At 49.3% G+C, this 17,315-nt stretch overlaps 1 protein-coding gene across 2 annotated transcripts in view; it reads left to right on the top strand.

The window, feature by feature from the left end:
• LOC138252981 (ATP synthase subunit C lysine N-methyltransferase-like) overlaps nt 1–17,315 on the top strand; it is a 219,905-nt gene that overhangs the window by 73,724 nt on the left and 128,866 nt on the right. Inside the window, exons 1-2 of one of the 2 annotated variants that reach the window (XM_069205816.1) lie at nt 1,328–1,426; nt 1,595–1,691. Coding sequence is in view for 1 of the 2 variants with exons in the window: in XM_069205791.1 (XP_069061892.1) it covers nt 1,256–1,426 (171 nt within the window). In the remaining variant the exon portion in view is untranslated. Of the gene's footprint in view, nt 1–1,227; nt 1,427–1,594; nt 1,692–17,315 lie in introns of those variants that run through there. The other variant, XM_069205791.1, reaches the window with a different exon arrangement.

Raw genomic sequence — 17,315 nt, 5'->3', positions numbered from 1 at the left:
GGAAGTATATTCTCTTCGTCATGCCTGCCTTGAGGAGTTATAAGATTTTGGTGTAAATTCCTCTCTACCAATGTTGGTAGATAGGTATTTGCTTCAAAACCCATGGGTGTCTGCTCTTAGCCCTGTGCCTGCAGCCTGTCTCCAATAAACATCTGAGCTGGGTGACAGCTGGACTGTCTGCACTCCCTCTAGACCGTTTCACACAAAGGGGACTTAGGTGTGACTGATGGACCATCAACATCCTGATGGGCTATCCTAGTCAGAATGGGAGGGAGGATCTGACACACCTGAATAGGCATTGTCCTGCTTCCACACAAAGGGCTGCAAAACCCCCTGTGCTTTGTCTTTGGAACCAACACATTGCCCTTGTTACGTGGAGAAAATCGACGCATCACCTTGACTGCAGGATCGACACATCATTCAGCTGCACTCCGCTTCTCACTGTTGCAACCAGGATTAAGGTACTTTAGTTCAGTGGGCCTTGTGTGGTCCCTGTAGCTGGCTCGTGCTCCATCGCAGTCAGCCTGAACTTTTGTCTTTGTCCGGGTCTGGCGTGACCAAATAGCCCCATTGGCTCTTTCTGCTTTTAAGCACTACAGTTTCATTTATTCTTTAAAATTCATATCACAACTTATACATATTGGATTTTTGTTGTTTTGGTCTTGTTTATAAAAATATTATCTATTTTGTTTAACTCGGTGTGGAGTCTTTTTTTGTGGTGTTACTGTTTGAAGTGTTGCACAAATACTTTACACATTGCCTCTTAAGTTAAGGCTGCTTGGTCTATGCTAAACTACCAGGAAGTGAGAAAAGGTTAATTTATGGTTTGTTTCTGACATACCCTAACTAGGATTGTGGTTCCTGCTTGGCCAGGATGCATACCTCTTCCAACAAGAAACCCAGTTTTTAACTAGGCTCATATGATGTCAGTTCATGTGATATCTTTAAGGAAAAAGGGTATGTGATGTCCTTGAAATACTCTTTGCAAAACTTCTTGTAATTTTCTGTTAAAAAAGTACATAATGTTTACTCAAAATTGGAGGCTACTGTTAAATTCTGCAGCCATTAGTTTAATGTGATGATTTGGGAGGAGGGGCACTGTAGTGCAAGTAGAGTGTGAATATAAAATCAATCTTTTTGAATTGATCTGAGCAAGCAACTCACTTTATCAGTGTAACTAATGTAAATGTAAAAAAATATATATTTATTGTTTTGTTCTTCTTTTAGAAACCACAGAGGAACCTTTCGAAGAAGAATGGAAGATAATATTGAGACACTTCTGCTATTCAAGAGAAAAACCTTCCTTGCTAAAAATGATCAAATACCAAACTTAAGTTGGATTGTTTCAGGAGCTGTGGCTAGTGTGTATGGATTATGGGCAATGTTTGTTTTGCCTGGATTTCGTAAGATTCCATTCAAATTAAAGGTATTTTGTCATTCCACATTGTCAGTAAATATTTTCACTGTATTTTATGAGGGGTGGGATCACCACAAAGCCACTGATTTTGTTTCTGACACAAAATGTAAAGTATATATATTCTTACGATATATACAATATATTATTTGCATAATAGTCTTTTTATACCTCACATAGGATTAGAAACCATGGAAGCATTGAAACACATGAGAAAAGATTTAAGAAAACACGAAGAACGGACATAAAGGAAGCAAATGTGACAGAGCAAAGACAGGTATTTGAGTCAGGAGTCCTTGGAGGCAATTGTCCAGAGGTTCTAAGGGTTATTGGGAGAGGATATGGCACTGAGGCTAGAGCTGATGACTTTGTAGCTGCGGAACCAGTTTCAAGTTTCAGCGTCAGCTCAACATCCCCTCATTCCAAGCAAATCACTTAGTGCCTGATTTAAATCCCAGAGGATGGAGTACAAATGTGACAAATGTCCCTTCTGCCATATTAGGATTCCCCCATAGGATATAATGGGATCGTAATACGGCGGATGGAATATATGTCACCTTAGTGACGGAGTATTCCCCTCTGTCAGGATCTAAATCAGACCCTTAATCTCCCTGTGACTACAAGAAAATGTCATTGTGTAATGCAACTGGTGCTCATATACAGTGCTCCCATCCCTTTGGGTCGAGTTCACAGTCTCTTAGTCAAGCTAGGGCCTCTTGTGCCATTGGAGGGCTAGCAGAGGGTAATTCATGATAGAAGGTCTGCAGATTAAGGGTATTTGTGGAAAGGCTGCATTTTAGGATGGGGGGTTAGGCAGATAGCACAGGAAGCATGGCCTGAAAGACAGGTTATGGACCAGATAAGGGTATTAAGGGACTGGCAGAGACTCTGCAGCCTAGGACTAGCTCATAGCTGGTTGTTGCCTAGCCGAGCATATTTTAGGTAGGTTGAGAGTCTTTAATGGCAGACTGGGGACCTGTGTGGGCCTGATGAGGGTGCATCTTCCTGATTACACCTTTGTGGTTATGAGGCCTGCACAGGAGATCTCTACTCTGTAGGGTGACTTTGTGCTGTACCTGTGCTGTGTGTGACGTATACGTGGATTACTCCTGTGCTTGCTTTATGTTATGTGTTAAGAAAGCTTGCACTGCTTCCTTTTGTGCTTGTTCACTGCGAAAACTACTTTGAGCCATACAAATTAAGCAATAACGTCCAAAACGAGTTTAGAATATCTCATTTTGGCTGTGGCAGAAATGCATACCTGTTAGAAATGGGGTTTCTGGTTGGCTAGGGTATGCACCTCAGCCAGGCAGAACTTACCCACTCTAGTCAGGGCAAGGGAGTTACACGTCCAAGATAACCCCTGCTCACCCCCTTGGTAGCTTGGCACGAGCAGTCAGGCTTAACCCGGAGGCAATGCGTAAAGCGTTTGCACAACACACACGTACATGTGACGCAATATCCCCACCACAAAGGAAACACAACACCAGATTATATGAAAATATACTGTATTGTACACAACGTAATTATCAGACCAACATCACATAATAGTACTATCCTGCTACCTTAGCAGTTGTCAGAACGTTACACATTAGTTACTCTGCAAACTAGCAGTAGTCACACATAACACACAGGTTACTCAGTATTCTGCAACATAAGCAGTAGTCAGGAAACACGTTATCACATTAGAACACTTGTCATAAGAATATCATAAAACGCCCATAGTAGGAACATTAGAAAAAAAACCTATGGCAAGTTAGGGAAACATATTAGCAAGTCATGTCCATAAAAGGAACATGTGCACACATATGTAAAAGCATCATGTAACAGGTAGGCAATATATCACAATTAGAAAAGTCTGTAACAAGAACTTCAATTATGATCCTATTGGTCCATTTAAAAGTACCTGGTAGATGGTAGAGGCACCTCCAGTGCCTAAGACAAAGAAGAAAGGGGCCCCCAGCGCTCCTCTGCGCAATGAGGGGGCCTCCTTAAAGTCCTGGGGAAGAGGGGGGCGGCACGCACCCCCTCTGTACTGCTGACGGGCCCCTCGGGGGGTCCGCGATCACTGGGGGCCCCCCCAGGCCTCCACCGGCCCTCCTGTGGGGGGCCAAGGTCACCCAAGACTTTAGGGAGAGGGGGGGCGCCTCGTGCTCCTCCCTTACTGAAACACGGGCCCCTCCGGGGACCCGTTAACTCCTGGGGTCTCCCTGCCACTATGGGAGACCCCGAAATCAAATACTCCTGGCCCGCGAGGGGGCCAACAAGAGAGCCGGGGGCCAGGGCGAGCCTCCGGTGAGGCTGCTGCCCGGCCCAGAAGAGCAGGAGAGTCCTCCGGGACTCCTGCAAGGGAGGGAGAGGCGTCCTCCTCTCCCTCTGCCTCCGGGACTCCTGTAAGGGAGGGAGAGGCATCCTCCTCTCCCTCTGATGACGTTGCGGCCCAAGGTGGGGCCTGTTGGTGCCCCGGGGGCGCTCTGAGAAGCGCGCGTCCCCCGGGAGCACGATAGGAGCGTGCCAGCTCATTCCTTTGTTTCTAGTAGTGCCCCGGGGGCACTACAGACAGCGCGAACCTCGCGCTCGGACACAAATGCTCCGCCCGGGCTGCGGCGGTGATTCCATCCAAGTAAAGGCGCTGTGGAGAGCGCGAGAGCACATTGAGGCTCCCGGGCTGCGGCGGTGTTCTTGGGGGCTAGGAATAAAGCGCTTCCCAAAGCGCTAAAGCCACCTAAAACTCGGGCTGCGGCGGTGATCTTTCCCAGCTCTTTTAAAAGATAGCACTTTTGCTAAGTGCTTCCGCAAAGCTGTGGAGATCGTGGCAGGGGCCAGGGGCCACAGCACCCTGCCCCTGGGAACGAAAATGCAAGGAAGAGGTACAGGGCTGGTGGGCCCAGCTACAGGCCAGCACAAGGGGTGCAGATGGTGGCAGTTCCTCCTAGTGACCATGCAGGTCACAGGTCAGCACAGCAGCAGCAGTCCATGGCGGTTTCCTGGTGAGTCCATTCATCAGCGTCCTGTGTCCAGTTTCAAGTTCCAAGAATGTTCAAATTGTGGGGAAAATTCCCCTGTACTTATAGTCCTTTTTTACAGTGTTTTACAATGACAGGGAGAGGAGGTTCCAGCCAGTTACAACTGGTTCTGGGAGTGCCCCCTCTCTCCTTTCAGCACAGGCTCCAAACATCAGTGGGGGGTTAACGACCCTATTGTGTGAGGCCAGGGCACAGCCTTTACAAATGTAGGTGTGCCCCGCCTCTCCCTTCTCTCAGCCCAGGAAGACTATTCAGTATGCAGATGCACCTCAGTGACACCTCCACCCTCCCTGTGTACAGGCTGTCTGAAAAGTATGCACAAAGCCCCAACTGTCACTCTGCCCAGACGTGGATTGGAGTCAAGCTGCAAAACACCAGAATTATAAGCACAGATAAATGCGCACTTTCTAGAAGTGGCATTTCTGTGATAGTAATAAAAAATACACCCACACCAGTAAGCAGTATTTATTATCACCATCACAACCATACCAAACACGCCTACGCTACCCCTCATAAATCAGACAATACCCCTTACACATAAGGCAGGGCATTTCTAATGCAATCCTATGAGAAGGCAGCACTCACAGCAGTGAGACACCAAGTTAGGCTGTTTGTCACTACCAGGACAGGCCATGCAATATGGCACATGTCCTGCCTTTCTACATACATGGCACCCTGCCCATAGGGCTAGCTAGGGCGTACTTTAGGGGTGACTTACATGTAGTAAAAGGGGAGTTCTGGGCCTGGCAAATAAATTTAGATGCCAGGTCCCTGTGGCAGAAAACTGCGCACACAGGCCCTGCGCTAGCAGGCCTGAGACAGGTTTGAAAGTCTACTTCAGTGGGTGGCGCAAGCAGCGCTGCAGGCCCACTAGTAGTATTTAATTTACAGGCCCTGGGTATAGAGATACCACTTGTACAAGGGACTTATAGGTAAATTAAATATGCCAATTAGGTATAAGCCAATCATACCAACTTTAGATGGGAGAGCACCTGCACTTTAGCACTGGTCAGCAGGGATAAAGTGCTCAGAGTCCTAGAGCCAACAGCGAGAGGTCAGAAAAACCAGGAGGAAGGAGGCAAAAAGACTAGGGATGACCATGCGTATGGCCAAAAGTCCAACAATACCTTAATTGTCAGTGGAGTCAAAAAACAAGATTAAGTAATGCAAAATATTTTGGGGCTCACGCAAGGCCAGAAGGTATTCTTACTTAGTCTTGTATTGCTACAGTGCTGTATAACTGTTCACCTAGAAAAACAAAATTAAACTGTCAATGTGACTCTATCTATGAGCACTGTCCTTTTTCAAGCACCTTTCTTAGAGCTCCTAATGCTTGCTGCGAGTTTTATGTGCAATGTAAATGAATACATTTCTAAAACATTATTGGTGTAGAGAGGATGTACAGTAAAATATCTTAAGGCTTTTCCTGACTGGAAGTTTGGTTTCGGTTTTAGGTCGGGCCTGTGAGAGCATGCGCTCTCGCTTCCAAGACTCTTGTGTTCGATAATGGTCTTGGAAGCTGCTGCCTTCTCATTGGGCAGCGCTTAACGCACATCACTTCCTTGTTGGTCCATGGCGCATGGACCCAGTAAAACTGAGCTGTGATTAGCAGATGGCAATCTGAAAGGCACTATTCACTGCTGTGATTCAGGTACTATTTGCCCTATGACATAGCAACACAGGAGGTGTCACAGCTCTTCTTTTTAAACGTGTTCCCACCCCGTCCCTGTTTCTTTTCCCCCTTCCCACCGTTTAAAATATTCAACCACTAGAGAGGATGCAGAAATCGATGTGCTGTTGATGCAGAATACTGCTCGGGTTGTTCTTATTGGCAGCAGTGTCCTCACCTACAGCGGTCTTCTATTTGCCTCAGCCTCAAATGCCCTCCCTGTATGGAGCAGGTAAGAGTCAGAACCCCCTCAGTGCAACTGTGGTGATGTGCTGAAATGTACTCCTGATGCACTCATATAGAGCTGAAAGCTGTTCTGTGCCAGGGCGCACTATGAAACAGTCGCCGGCATCTCCTGCTTTATAATATGGGGCCCAGGTCGAACATGGTGCCATTGAAACTGCAAGTATATGTCATGTGCGCTTCCACTGTGTGCAGGAACGGTATTTCAGGCTTGCTTACAATACATGTTTTTGTAGCATGCCACTTCCCCTGTTTTCACTAGTCTGCATCTACCCTCTGCAGGATCATGATTCAGTCTGCAAGCGTATACTGAGCCATTTACACTTCCACACCTTGCTACCTAGCTAACAAACTCAAATCATCAGGTGGCTCTAGACCTTCACGAAACGCTGAAAATCTGCAGCTCAGACCTCTAACCTTCAAAAGGGAAAGATTCATGGTGCAATCCTTTTCTGGCAACGTAACTAGAATTTGGAATTTGCTACCTCCAAATCTTCGCACCACCACCCCATTCCGGATCTTCAAAAATGACCTCAAAACTCTTCTCTTCCGAAGACATTTTTCTCAGTAGCACTCCTTGTCAATTGCCCCCACCAGGCATATGCCTTCACATTATATAACTTTCCCTTGTCTGTTCCATGACACCAGCTAGAGCTTTAATGACCTTCAGCTCCAGCTTTGTAAATATGAAAATCTGTAAATGGACCCTATTCGTTGTATCCTTTGCATTATCTAATTTGTTTTGATTTTGTAATATTGTAAATACTTAACTATCACAATGAGCAATTGTAGTATCTGTAACGTTCTCTCGTTCTGTTGTAAAGCACTCTGACTACTCTGGGTAATTTCTACGCTAAATAAAAATGCATAAATAAATAATGGGCTGGTTTAGGTATAGTGTGCTTGAGAGTCTTTGTGTTATCTTTACCACTTTCTCTCTCCCTTTGAATTGGTGGTGTAGTGTCTGCAACTTAATGCAAGAGAGACCCTGCTCAGACACCTTTGTCAACTACAGGCTGTACAGACCCACCCCGTTAATTCTTACTGTCCTGTCCCTGCTACTTTTTACCCTCCCACCCACCCTTCTGCCCCTGTTACGTCTGACACCCACCTGCCCTTGTTATTTCTTGAATCCTCCGTGTTACTTTTCAATCCCATCCACCTACCCTCCCATCCCACCTACCCTCCCATCCCTGTTACTTCTCGCCAAACCCAGTTTCTTCTCCCCACCCATCTTCGTTTCTTTTCATCCTGTTTCTTCTCATCCTGTTTCTTCTCCCCACCCACCCACCCTGCTGTCCCCGTTTCTTCTCCCCACCCACTCACCCTGCTGTCCCCGTTTCTTCTCCCCACACACCCACCGTGCTGTCCCCGTTTCTTCTAATGCTGTCCCCGTTTCTCCGACCCCCTCCACTGTCCCCGTTTCTCCTCCCCAAGTCCCTGTTCCTTCTCACCACCTATCATCCCGTCCCTGTTTCTTCTCATACTATCCCAGTTTCTTCCTAATCCTGTCCCCATTTCTCCTATTTCAAATATCTGCCCTCCCGTCCCCTTCTCTTCTCTTCACCCAACCGCCCACCTGTTTGTTCTCAGCACCCACCCACCCTCCTGTTCTCACCTCTCACCCATCTTCCTGTTTCTTATCACCATCCACCCACTCATCCCCATTTCCTCTCCCCACCCACCTGCCCTTCCGTCCCCGTTTCTTTTCACCACCCACCCACCTGTCCCCATTTCTTTTCACCACCCACCCGCTCTGTCCTGGTTTCTTCTCCCCACCTACCCACCCGTCCCAGTGTCTTCTCCCATGTCCCTGTTTCTAAACCCGCCCTCCCTTCCACGTTTCTTTCTCCCACCCACCGGCCCTCCCATCCTTGTTTCCCCCCACCCACCCGCCCTCCTGTCCATGTTTCTTCCTGCCCACTCATCGGCCTTCCCATCCCTGTATCGTCTCCCCACCCGCTCTTCCGTCCCTGTTTCTTCTCCCCACCTACCCACCATCCCGTCTCTGTTTCTTCTCAACCCCTCATCCCATCCCCATTTCTTCTATCATCCCACCCACCCCTCATCCCATTTCTTCTCGGTCCGTTTTTCTTCTATCCCACCACCTAGTCTTCTATAACACCCACCCTCCCGTATCTTCTATAACATCCACCCACGCTCCCATTTCTTCGAGCCCACCCACCCTCCCATTTCTTCTATCCCACCCACCCGCCCTCCTGTTATTCTGTCCCACCTACCTTCCTCTTACTTCTATCCTGCAGGCCCTTCCCCATATTGTTAAACACCACCAACCTGCCCTCCCCTCGCCATTTCTTTTATTGCACCCATCCGCCCTCCAGTTTCTTCTATGCCATCTATTGTCCTGTCGATGAGGGTGTCACGTCCCTCATGCACTCACCAGCCAACAGCGCGGAACGTCAGCTCGGCCCGTGTACTGAAGAGGCCTGCTGCTCCCAAAATGCTTGCTGGCGACTGCTGAATAAAAGATCCGCACCACCGTGTGGCTCTGCAAGACTGCTGATCGCCGTCTGGTTCAGAGGCCCACATTTCAGCCGGAGGTTGTGCTGCGTGCTGCTGCCTGCACGACCAAATATCGAACTTTGCACATCCATGTGGTGGGAGCCCTGGGGCTGCCCGCCAGAGGTCATTACCGATTGGCTACTCATGAGTATGCAGGCATGTCAGGGATGCCAGGCTCAGGCTTTGATTTGGCACTACAAACCACATGCACTGCTTACAAGACTTACCTCCACAACTGAAGAAGGCACTGAGTGGTGGGTAAGAGGTGCACGCAGTTGCTAGTCATATCCCACATATACTGGCTGCCGCCAGCGCGGAACCACGCTGGCGGATGCACATGCATGCGTCTAATGTGCAGATTCTCAACATAGCCCGCAGTGTGTGTTTAGCCCTAAAGACAAAACACAGTTGGCTCAGAAACTATGGCAGATGACCTGACTTCAATTACTAACCCACCTCCACAACACACTAGGGTAGGTGCGCTCCCGCCATTTAGCGAGCTAGTGTATCCTGCCACAGCGTTGCCCAGATGGAAAGTATGGGTTGGGCACCTGGAGAACTACTTTGTGGCCACCTGTGAGCAGAATGGAGCAGTCGAGAGGTCCTTACTTCTCCATTTTGCAGGGGATGAAGTGTATAAACTGTTTCAGCAGCTACCAAGCACAGGTGCCCATGACGACTACGAAGTGGCGGTGAGGGCCCTAAATGCGCATTTTGACCTTTCGCTAAACCCTGACTGAATGCTTTAAACTCAGCCATTGTCGCCAGAGAGAGGGAGAATCCATAGACCAATTTTATGCCCGGCTCTGTGAGCTTGCAAGTACCTGCATGGAAAATGATCAACAGAAGGAGATATGAGCCCAAATTGTACAGAGATGCAGGAACAAGACACTAAGAGACCTGATATTAAGCCAACCCAACATCAGCCTCGGCGAGATCCTAATCATGGCGCGATATCATGATCTCTCTGCAGCCAGAGCTGCCGAAATGGACCTTGCAATGTCACACGTGCCGGAAAAAGCCATGGTAGTCAAGACAGACTGCGCGGACCCAGTACAGTTGCAGCAGACCAGGAGAAAGATGAGACAGTATGTCCCTGCAAAACAAGGGGAACAATGTGACCATTGTGGGAGGGAAGAATTTAACCCAAAAGACTGTCCGGCCCAAGGAAGAGCGTTCTCAAATTGCGGGAAATTTAACCATTTCACTGCTGTCTGCAAGGGAGGTCTGAGAGTGAGAGGAGCGAGAGGGAGGCCTGCACCCACCAGGGTGGTCAATCAGCTATTGTTGGTAGAGCCAGAGGCACGAGGCACCTGCCACCCCACAATACGCCACGCCCCGGAGGATTCCTCTCCAGAAGAAGAAGAAGTAGAACTAATATCGTTCACAAATGAGTTAGAGAAACACCAGCGGCCACAGCCAACATGCGTGATTGAAATAGCAGGGTTTCCTGTCAAGACCTTCATAGACACAGGAGTGTCTGTGAATGTGATGGGCATGCCACAATATTGACGCCTTTAGCCTTGCCCGCTACTATCCCCATCAAATACTAAAATATTCACATACGGAATCTGCACACCTCTGCCTCTAAAGGGGCGCATGACAGTTAAAGTCCAGACGGAGGGCAAAGCAATTCACACACCTTCCATGTCATTAACTGGGAACCGGACACCCTCCTCGGCAGCCAATCAGCAGAGGAGCTAGGGTTGGTATTGTTTGCGAGGAGCATAAGGACATGCCATATAGATGAACTGCTGGGACAATTCCCGGAGTTATTCACAGGACTTGGTTGTCTCAAAGCACCTCCAATTCAGTTGCATGTCGACAAAGCAGTGACGCCGGTTGCTCTGCGACACCGGCACATCATGTTTCATCTCAGGCCACTAGTAGAACAGGAGCTCAACAATCTTGTAGACCAAGGGGTCATAGAAAAAAGTCAAGTCTCACCCCCTGGGTGTCACCAATGGTGATAGCTGAAAAAGCGAAACAGGCTGGAAAACGTAGGCTTTGCATTGATTTGCAGCTTGCCAACGAGGCCATCCGAAGGGAGAGGCATATCACTCCCATGATATATGATATTATCGCATAACTCAATGGCTCCAAGTGGTTCTCCAAATTAGATTTGAATGCAGGGTATCTCCTACTAAGCCTCGCAGAGGAGAGCAGATACATTACCACGTACTTGACGCACCTGGGTTGAGGAGGTACAAATGCCTGAGCTTTGGCGTATCATCAGCAGCCGGAATATTCCAAGACGCCATTCGCCAAACCTTGTCAGGACTGTCAGGTGTCATGAATGTCAGTGATGACATCCTGATATAATCAGCTACGGCTGAGGACCACCATTGACACCTAAAAGCCACCCTCAAGCGGCTATCAGAGTATGGGCTTACCCTCAACAAAGACAAGTGTTCATTTTTTCAAAAGTCTATTGATTTAGGCATTGAAGTAGACCCGCGGAAGTCCGATGCCATTAGAAAAGCCCCGGCCCTGCAAACCGTGACCGAAGTGCGGAGTTTTCTGGGGATAGTGACCTATTGGAGCAGATTCATCCCAAAGCTAGCCACACTGTTGGAGCCACTCTGAGCCCTTAAAAAGACTGATTTGCCATTGGTGTGGGGGAGCCAAGAAGAAATGGCATTCCAAGCACTCAAAGAGGCTCTTCTGTGCGAATCCACCATGGCATATTTCAACCCCACAAAAGAGACTGAGCTTGTGGTTGACGCAAGCCTGGTGGGCCTTGGTGCGGTCTTAACCCAGGGGAATGAGCCGGGCAGATGGGCCCCTCTAGCGTATGCCAGCAAGGCGTTGACCCAGACCGAACGCTACTCCCAAATTGAGAGGGGACGTGGGGTCACTTCTACCTGTACCTGCAAGGAAGAACATTCCGAGTGGTCACTGACCACCAGCTGCTTGTCCCTTTGTTCAAGGGGACTGCGTCACACCCACCTCCCCAAATAGAAAGGTGGGCCATATAGCTACAACACTATTGCATGGAAGTAGCGTATTGACCTGGGGCCAAGAACCCTGCTGACTTTTAGTGAAGACACCCATCGGAGCAGGTCAGCAGTGAGGACGAGGAGGCCACTGAAGCACACGTGTGGGCGCTAGCTCATGGGAGTTGTCCAAAAGCACTAAGTACCAAGGAAATTTCAGAAGCCATCCTGGAAGACGATGTGCTGCTGTGAGTGAAACGAGCATTGGCAGATGGTTCCTGGCACAACTTTCTCCAAAACACGAACAACTGGACAGTGGCTGAGAAAGAAAGACTAACAAAGCTATGGAGTGTCCAGAACGAACTGAGCTTGACCCCTGATGGGCTCCTCCGAGGACACCAGCTGTTGATTCCTCTGCAATTCCAAGACCACGTGATCATGTTGGTGCATGGAGGCCATCAAGGAATGGCAAAAATGAAAGCGCTCACGAAGAAAAAGGTGTGGTTCCCTGGCCTTGAAGAAGTAGTAGACAACTGTGTGTGACAATGTCCGGCCTACCAGCTGACAGCCATCCCCGATGTACCCGCCCCAATCATCACTGAAGAGTCATGCTCCGCCCCGTGGTCACCAGTCAGTTTGGACTTTGGAAGTTTTCCAGATGGCCGGATCACCATGGTTCTCATAGATGGATACTCCAAATACCCCATTTCAAGGAAGTGAGTTTCAGGAATTGCTGAAGCGTCTGGGCATCCGACACCGCAAGATCGCGCCACAATGGAGGTTGAGTGGTTCATGCGCATGCTCAGTAAAATTCTCAGAATTGCCCACCCTAGAAGCCAGTGATCTGAGCCTCAGCCTCTGTCAGTTCTTACGGGAATACAGAGGGACTCCCACTGGCCGATACTCCTTGGTCCCTAATGCTAGCCAAGACACATCCTCACTCCTCCCGGGTGGCAGCCAACCAGTTACTGTTCGGAGCAAACCCAAGCCAGAAGAAAGGAAATGAATTACAGGGCGAGTAAAGCGAGTAAGAAACAGCGTGCCATGTCACGTGACATTGGGATTGGTGACCAAGTGATTATCAAAGATCGGAAGCCTGGTTGGAAATTCCGCACGCCAGGGATATTGACAGCAACCGGAGTGGCCGGTACCATGGTGACGGCAGGGAAAAGGAGAGAGAGAGAATGACTTGTAATGTCTCATGGTTTCGGAGGGTCACGTTTGTGGAAACTTCAGATGATCTGGACAGTGATGAGTACTTCCCGGAATGGTCAATGTCTGAGGATCCAGAAAGTGGGTGTGAAGGTAATTTACCGTTGGCGACTGGACCAACCACACAGAGACAGCCTTTGACAAGCTTTCCGTTGGCTCAGGAGGGTGAGACCAGATCCCAGTCACAGAGGTACAACCTGAGGCCCAATCCCACACCCAGTCAAAGACTGAAGGACTTTGTGTGTCATTTAAGTGTATAAACGTTTGATCTGGGTGGAGAGGGATGTAATGTCTGTGTAGGTCTAGTCGTCCAACACTAGGCCCACTAGTGTTGTTGCCCCGGAAACCCGGAACCATTTCCGGGAGACCGGAGTTATATAAATAAAGGTGGAAGGGGAAGAGCAGAATTCTTCCCTTCTGGCACGTCTCAATAAAGTGTCTGTGAATTTATTCCTGTGCTCGTAGCGCATGCCTACCATTGCTGTTTGCCTGCCCAACACCTGTAACTCCTCCCCTCCCGGCCATCTTCTCCCTGTTACTTCTCCCCTGTTACTTCTCCCTTTCCATCCACTTGTCCCTTCCCTGTTTCTTCTGCCCCACCCACCCGTCCCTGTTTCTTCTCCCCGAACCCACCCACCCACCCGTCCCTGTTTCTTCTCCCCGACCCACCCGTCCCTGTGTCTTCTCCCTGACCCACCCGTCCCTGTTTCTTCTCCCCGACCCACCCACCCACCCGGCCCTGTTTCTTCTCCCCGACCCACCCACCCACCCGGCCCTGTTTCTTCTCCCCAACCCACCCACCCACCCGGCCCTGTTTCTTCTCCCCGACCCACCCACCCACCCGGCCCTGTTTCTTCTCAACCTGTCCCTGTTTCTTCTCCCCTCCCACCCACCCACCCATCCCTGTTTCTTCTCCCCTCCCAGCCACCCACCCATCCCTGTTTCTTCTCCCATCCCTGTTTCTTCTCCCCTCCCACCCACCCACCCATCCCTGTTTCTTCTCCCCTCCCAACCACCCACCCATCCCTGTTTCTTCTCCCCTCCCACCCACCCGTCCCTGTTTCTTCTCAACGATCCCTGTTTCTTCTCCCCTCCCACCCACCCGTCTCTGTTTCTTCTCCCCGATCCCTGTTTCTTCTCCCCTCCCACCCACCAGTCCCTGTTTCTTCTCCCCACCCACCCACCAGTCCCTGTTTCTTCTCCCCACCCACCCACCCACCCGTCCCTGTTTCTTCTCCCCACCCACCCACCCGTCCCTGTTTCTTCTCCCCACCCACCCACCCGTCCCTGTTTCTTCTCCCCACCCACCCACCCGTCCCTGTTTCTTCTCCCCACCCACCCACCCGTCCCTGTTTCGTCTCCCCACCCACCCACCCGTCCCTGTTTCGTCTCCCCACCCACCCACCCGTCCCTGTTTCGTCTCCCCACCCACCCACCTGTCCCTGTTTCTTCTCCCCTACCACCCACCCGTCCCTGTTTCTTCTCCCCTCCCACCCACCCCCGTCCCTGTTTCTTCTCCCCTCCCACCCACCCCCCCGTCCCTGTTTCTTCTCCCCTCCCACCCACCCCCCCGTCCCTGTTTCTTCTCCCCTCCCACCCACCCCCCCGTCCCTGTTTCTTCTCCCCTCCCACCCACCCCCCATCCCTGTTTCTTCTCCCCTCCCACCCACCCGTCCCTGTTTCTTCTCCCCTCCCACCCTTCCCACCCGTCCCTGTTTCTTCTCCCCTCCCTCCCACCCACCCACCCGTCCCTGTTTCTTCTACCCTCCCACCAACCCACCCGTCCCTGTTTCTTCTCCCCTCCCTCCCACCCACCCGTCCCTGTTTCTTCTACCCTCCCACCAACCCACCCGTCCCTGTTTCTTCTCCCCTCTCTCCCACCCACCCACCCGTCCCTGTTTCTTCTCCCCTAAGTCCCAACCCACCCGTCCCTGTTTCTTCTCCCCTGCCACCCACCCGTCCCTGTTTCTTCTCCCCTCCCACCCACACACCCGTCCCTGCTTCTTCTCCCCTCCCACCCACCCGTCCCTGTTTCTTCTACCTTCCCACACACCTGTCCCTGTTTCTTCTCCCGTCCCTGTTTCGTCTTCCTTCCAACTCTCCTGTCGCTGTTTCGTCTCTCCTGAAACCTGCCGTCCTGTCACTGTTTCTTTTCTCCTCATCACTATTTCTTCTCTCCTCTGATCCACCTTGTCTCTCTTCCCCTGTTCTCGGATACCCGATAGCCATCCCAAGCCAATTGCTAAAGCCGGTGCTTGTTCTTCGAGGTTTGGGGACAGATGTTTGTCACGTGAGATAGGAAGTTAACTGGCGTCCAAGACGTTTTCTCGTTTTGAGCCACAGCAGGTTTACGGGTTCTGGAAGTATTTTCTGAGAAACACAAGACTGGCTAAGGGTGTAATGCTATATATTGGAGGTATGTCTGTGGAGGCATTGAGGGTGAAGCGAGACATTTACGATAACTGTTGCTGAATTGTGAGTGTACAGCGGATGCTTACTTGAACCAGCATTTCCAATGCTGATGTTTAGTGTGAAGATAAATGACAGATTAATGTTGCACCCTGGCTGAATATTGGCTTTGTGATTATGGCCACGGACTACTTAAAAAAAAAAATCCCCCTCTCATTTTACCCAGCTAGAGAACTGTCATTCCAACATGGTCCAACAAAGAAGGCTACAACTGAGTAAGCTTCCCAAGTTAACAGACTTAAACTCAAACTTCAACTCCGCCACATCTATTTTAAAATAATCTTGAATAGTGAATAGTACAGGGAGACATTTAACTGTGCACACTTGCAACTCACAGGAGTAGTGTCTGAAGAGTACTAGATAAGGGTGATTCCAGTCTAGTTACTCTCAATCTGTCCTGCTCATACCTGCACTGCTCTGCTCTAGTCTGTAACTGCCAGCAGGACAGCTCAGTGAGTTAAACGCTTGTTGCTGACAATTGCAGGGTTTTGGAGGTCATGAGCTCGATCTCAGCAAACAGCAGAAATTTGGTTTGGTAAATTGAAGAGCGCCATCAATTGGGTAATAGTAACGTCTGTTACTGGCAGTGAAAGAAGCCGCAGAAGTGCAGTATAATGCCCTGGATAACAGCAAGTTCTTATATTTCTTTGCTAATTGGTTACTGAATCGCAAAACGGGTTGCGACTTGCAATTTGGAAGGGGTGTTCCCTTCCTAATTGCAGCTTGCAGTGCAATGTAGGATTGTTTTGTGACGGCGAACGTGGTCGCAAACCAATTGCATTTTGCACCAATTTCAAATGGGTGCTAACTCATTCGCAAAAGGGAAGGGGTCCCCATGGGACCACTTCCCCGTTGTGAATGTCACTGTTAACATTTTTTGTTTCTGTAATGCATCTCCTTTTCCTTTAAGGAAAACGGGCTGCATTACAACAACAAAAAAAAGTGTTTTATTGAAAAGCAGTCACAGACATGGTGGTCTGTTGTCCGCAGCAGGCCGCCCTCCCTGTGAGGGCTGCCATTTGCAAGGGGGTCACAAATTGCGACCCACCTCATGATTATTCATGAGGTGGGCATTTGCGACCCCCTTGTGAATCGCAGATGGTGTCAGGGACACCATCCTACATTCAGATTTGCGACTCACAAATTGCGAGTCACTTGACTCGCAATTTGCGGGTCGCAAATCCGAAATTTCGTACATGTGGCCCTAAAACACTATTATCAGCAAAAAGATATTTTGCATTAGGAATCACTGATTTGAGGACGCCTTTGATACTTTTGATGTTCCCCAATATTGAGGAGCCTTTTAATATAGTTATATTTGTTTAAGCATCCCATGTGGGCTGAGCAGGAAAGTGTAAGATCACAAGTGGCATTTAAGTAGAAATGCTTGCAGGCGAAACCTAAAAAGCAATGCTTAACAAAAGGTTGCAATTCACAAATGTGGCCCACTTCTTTTTGGGGCGCTCGTGCCTGTTTTTGGCCCCAATCTGACTCTGCTTTGAGGTCAGGAAGAACTTCATAATTGTATCTTTTGCTTCTATGTTCGGAGGTGTAGGTTTTTCATGTTTAGAGTGCTAAAACCGCCTAGAGCACGCTAAGTGCATTGATGCATCTAGAAGGTGCATGGTGGAAGGCAACATCTTAAAACCTCATGCCAAAGATTGCATATACCAAATGGAATGAGATATAATTGTCAAGAAGCACTGCATATTTGCTGCATCTATAGACAGCGTCTACTTTTATAAGTAGATGGTTTCCTTCCAGTGAAGTGAAGAATAGTATATGTTTCATTTATTGCCAGTTACTTCCTGATGAAGATAAAT

This window comes from Pleurodeles waltl, chromosome 1_1 (genome assembly GCF_031143425.1).
Source record: "Pleurodeles waltl isolate 20211129_DDA chromosome 1_1, aPleWal1.hap1.20221129, whole genome shotgun sequence".
Lineage (NCBI taxonomy): Eukaryota > Metazoa > Chordata > Amphibia > Caudata > Salamandridae > Pleurodeles > Pleurodeles waltl.
This window is presented reverse-complemented; position numbering and strand designations above follow the sequence as displayed.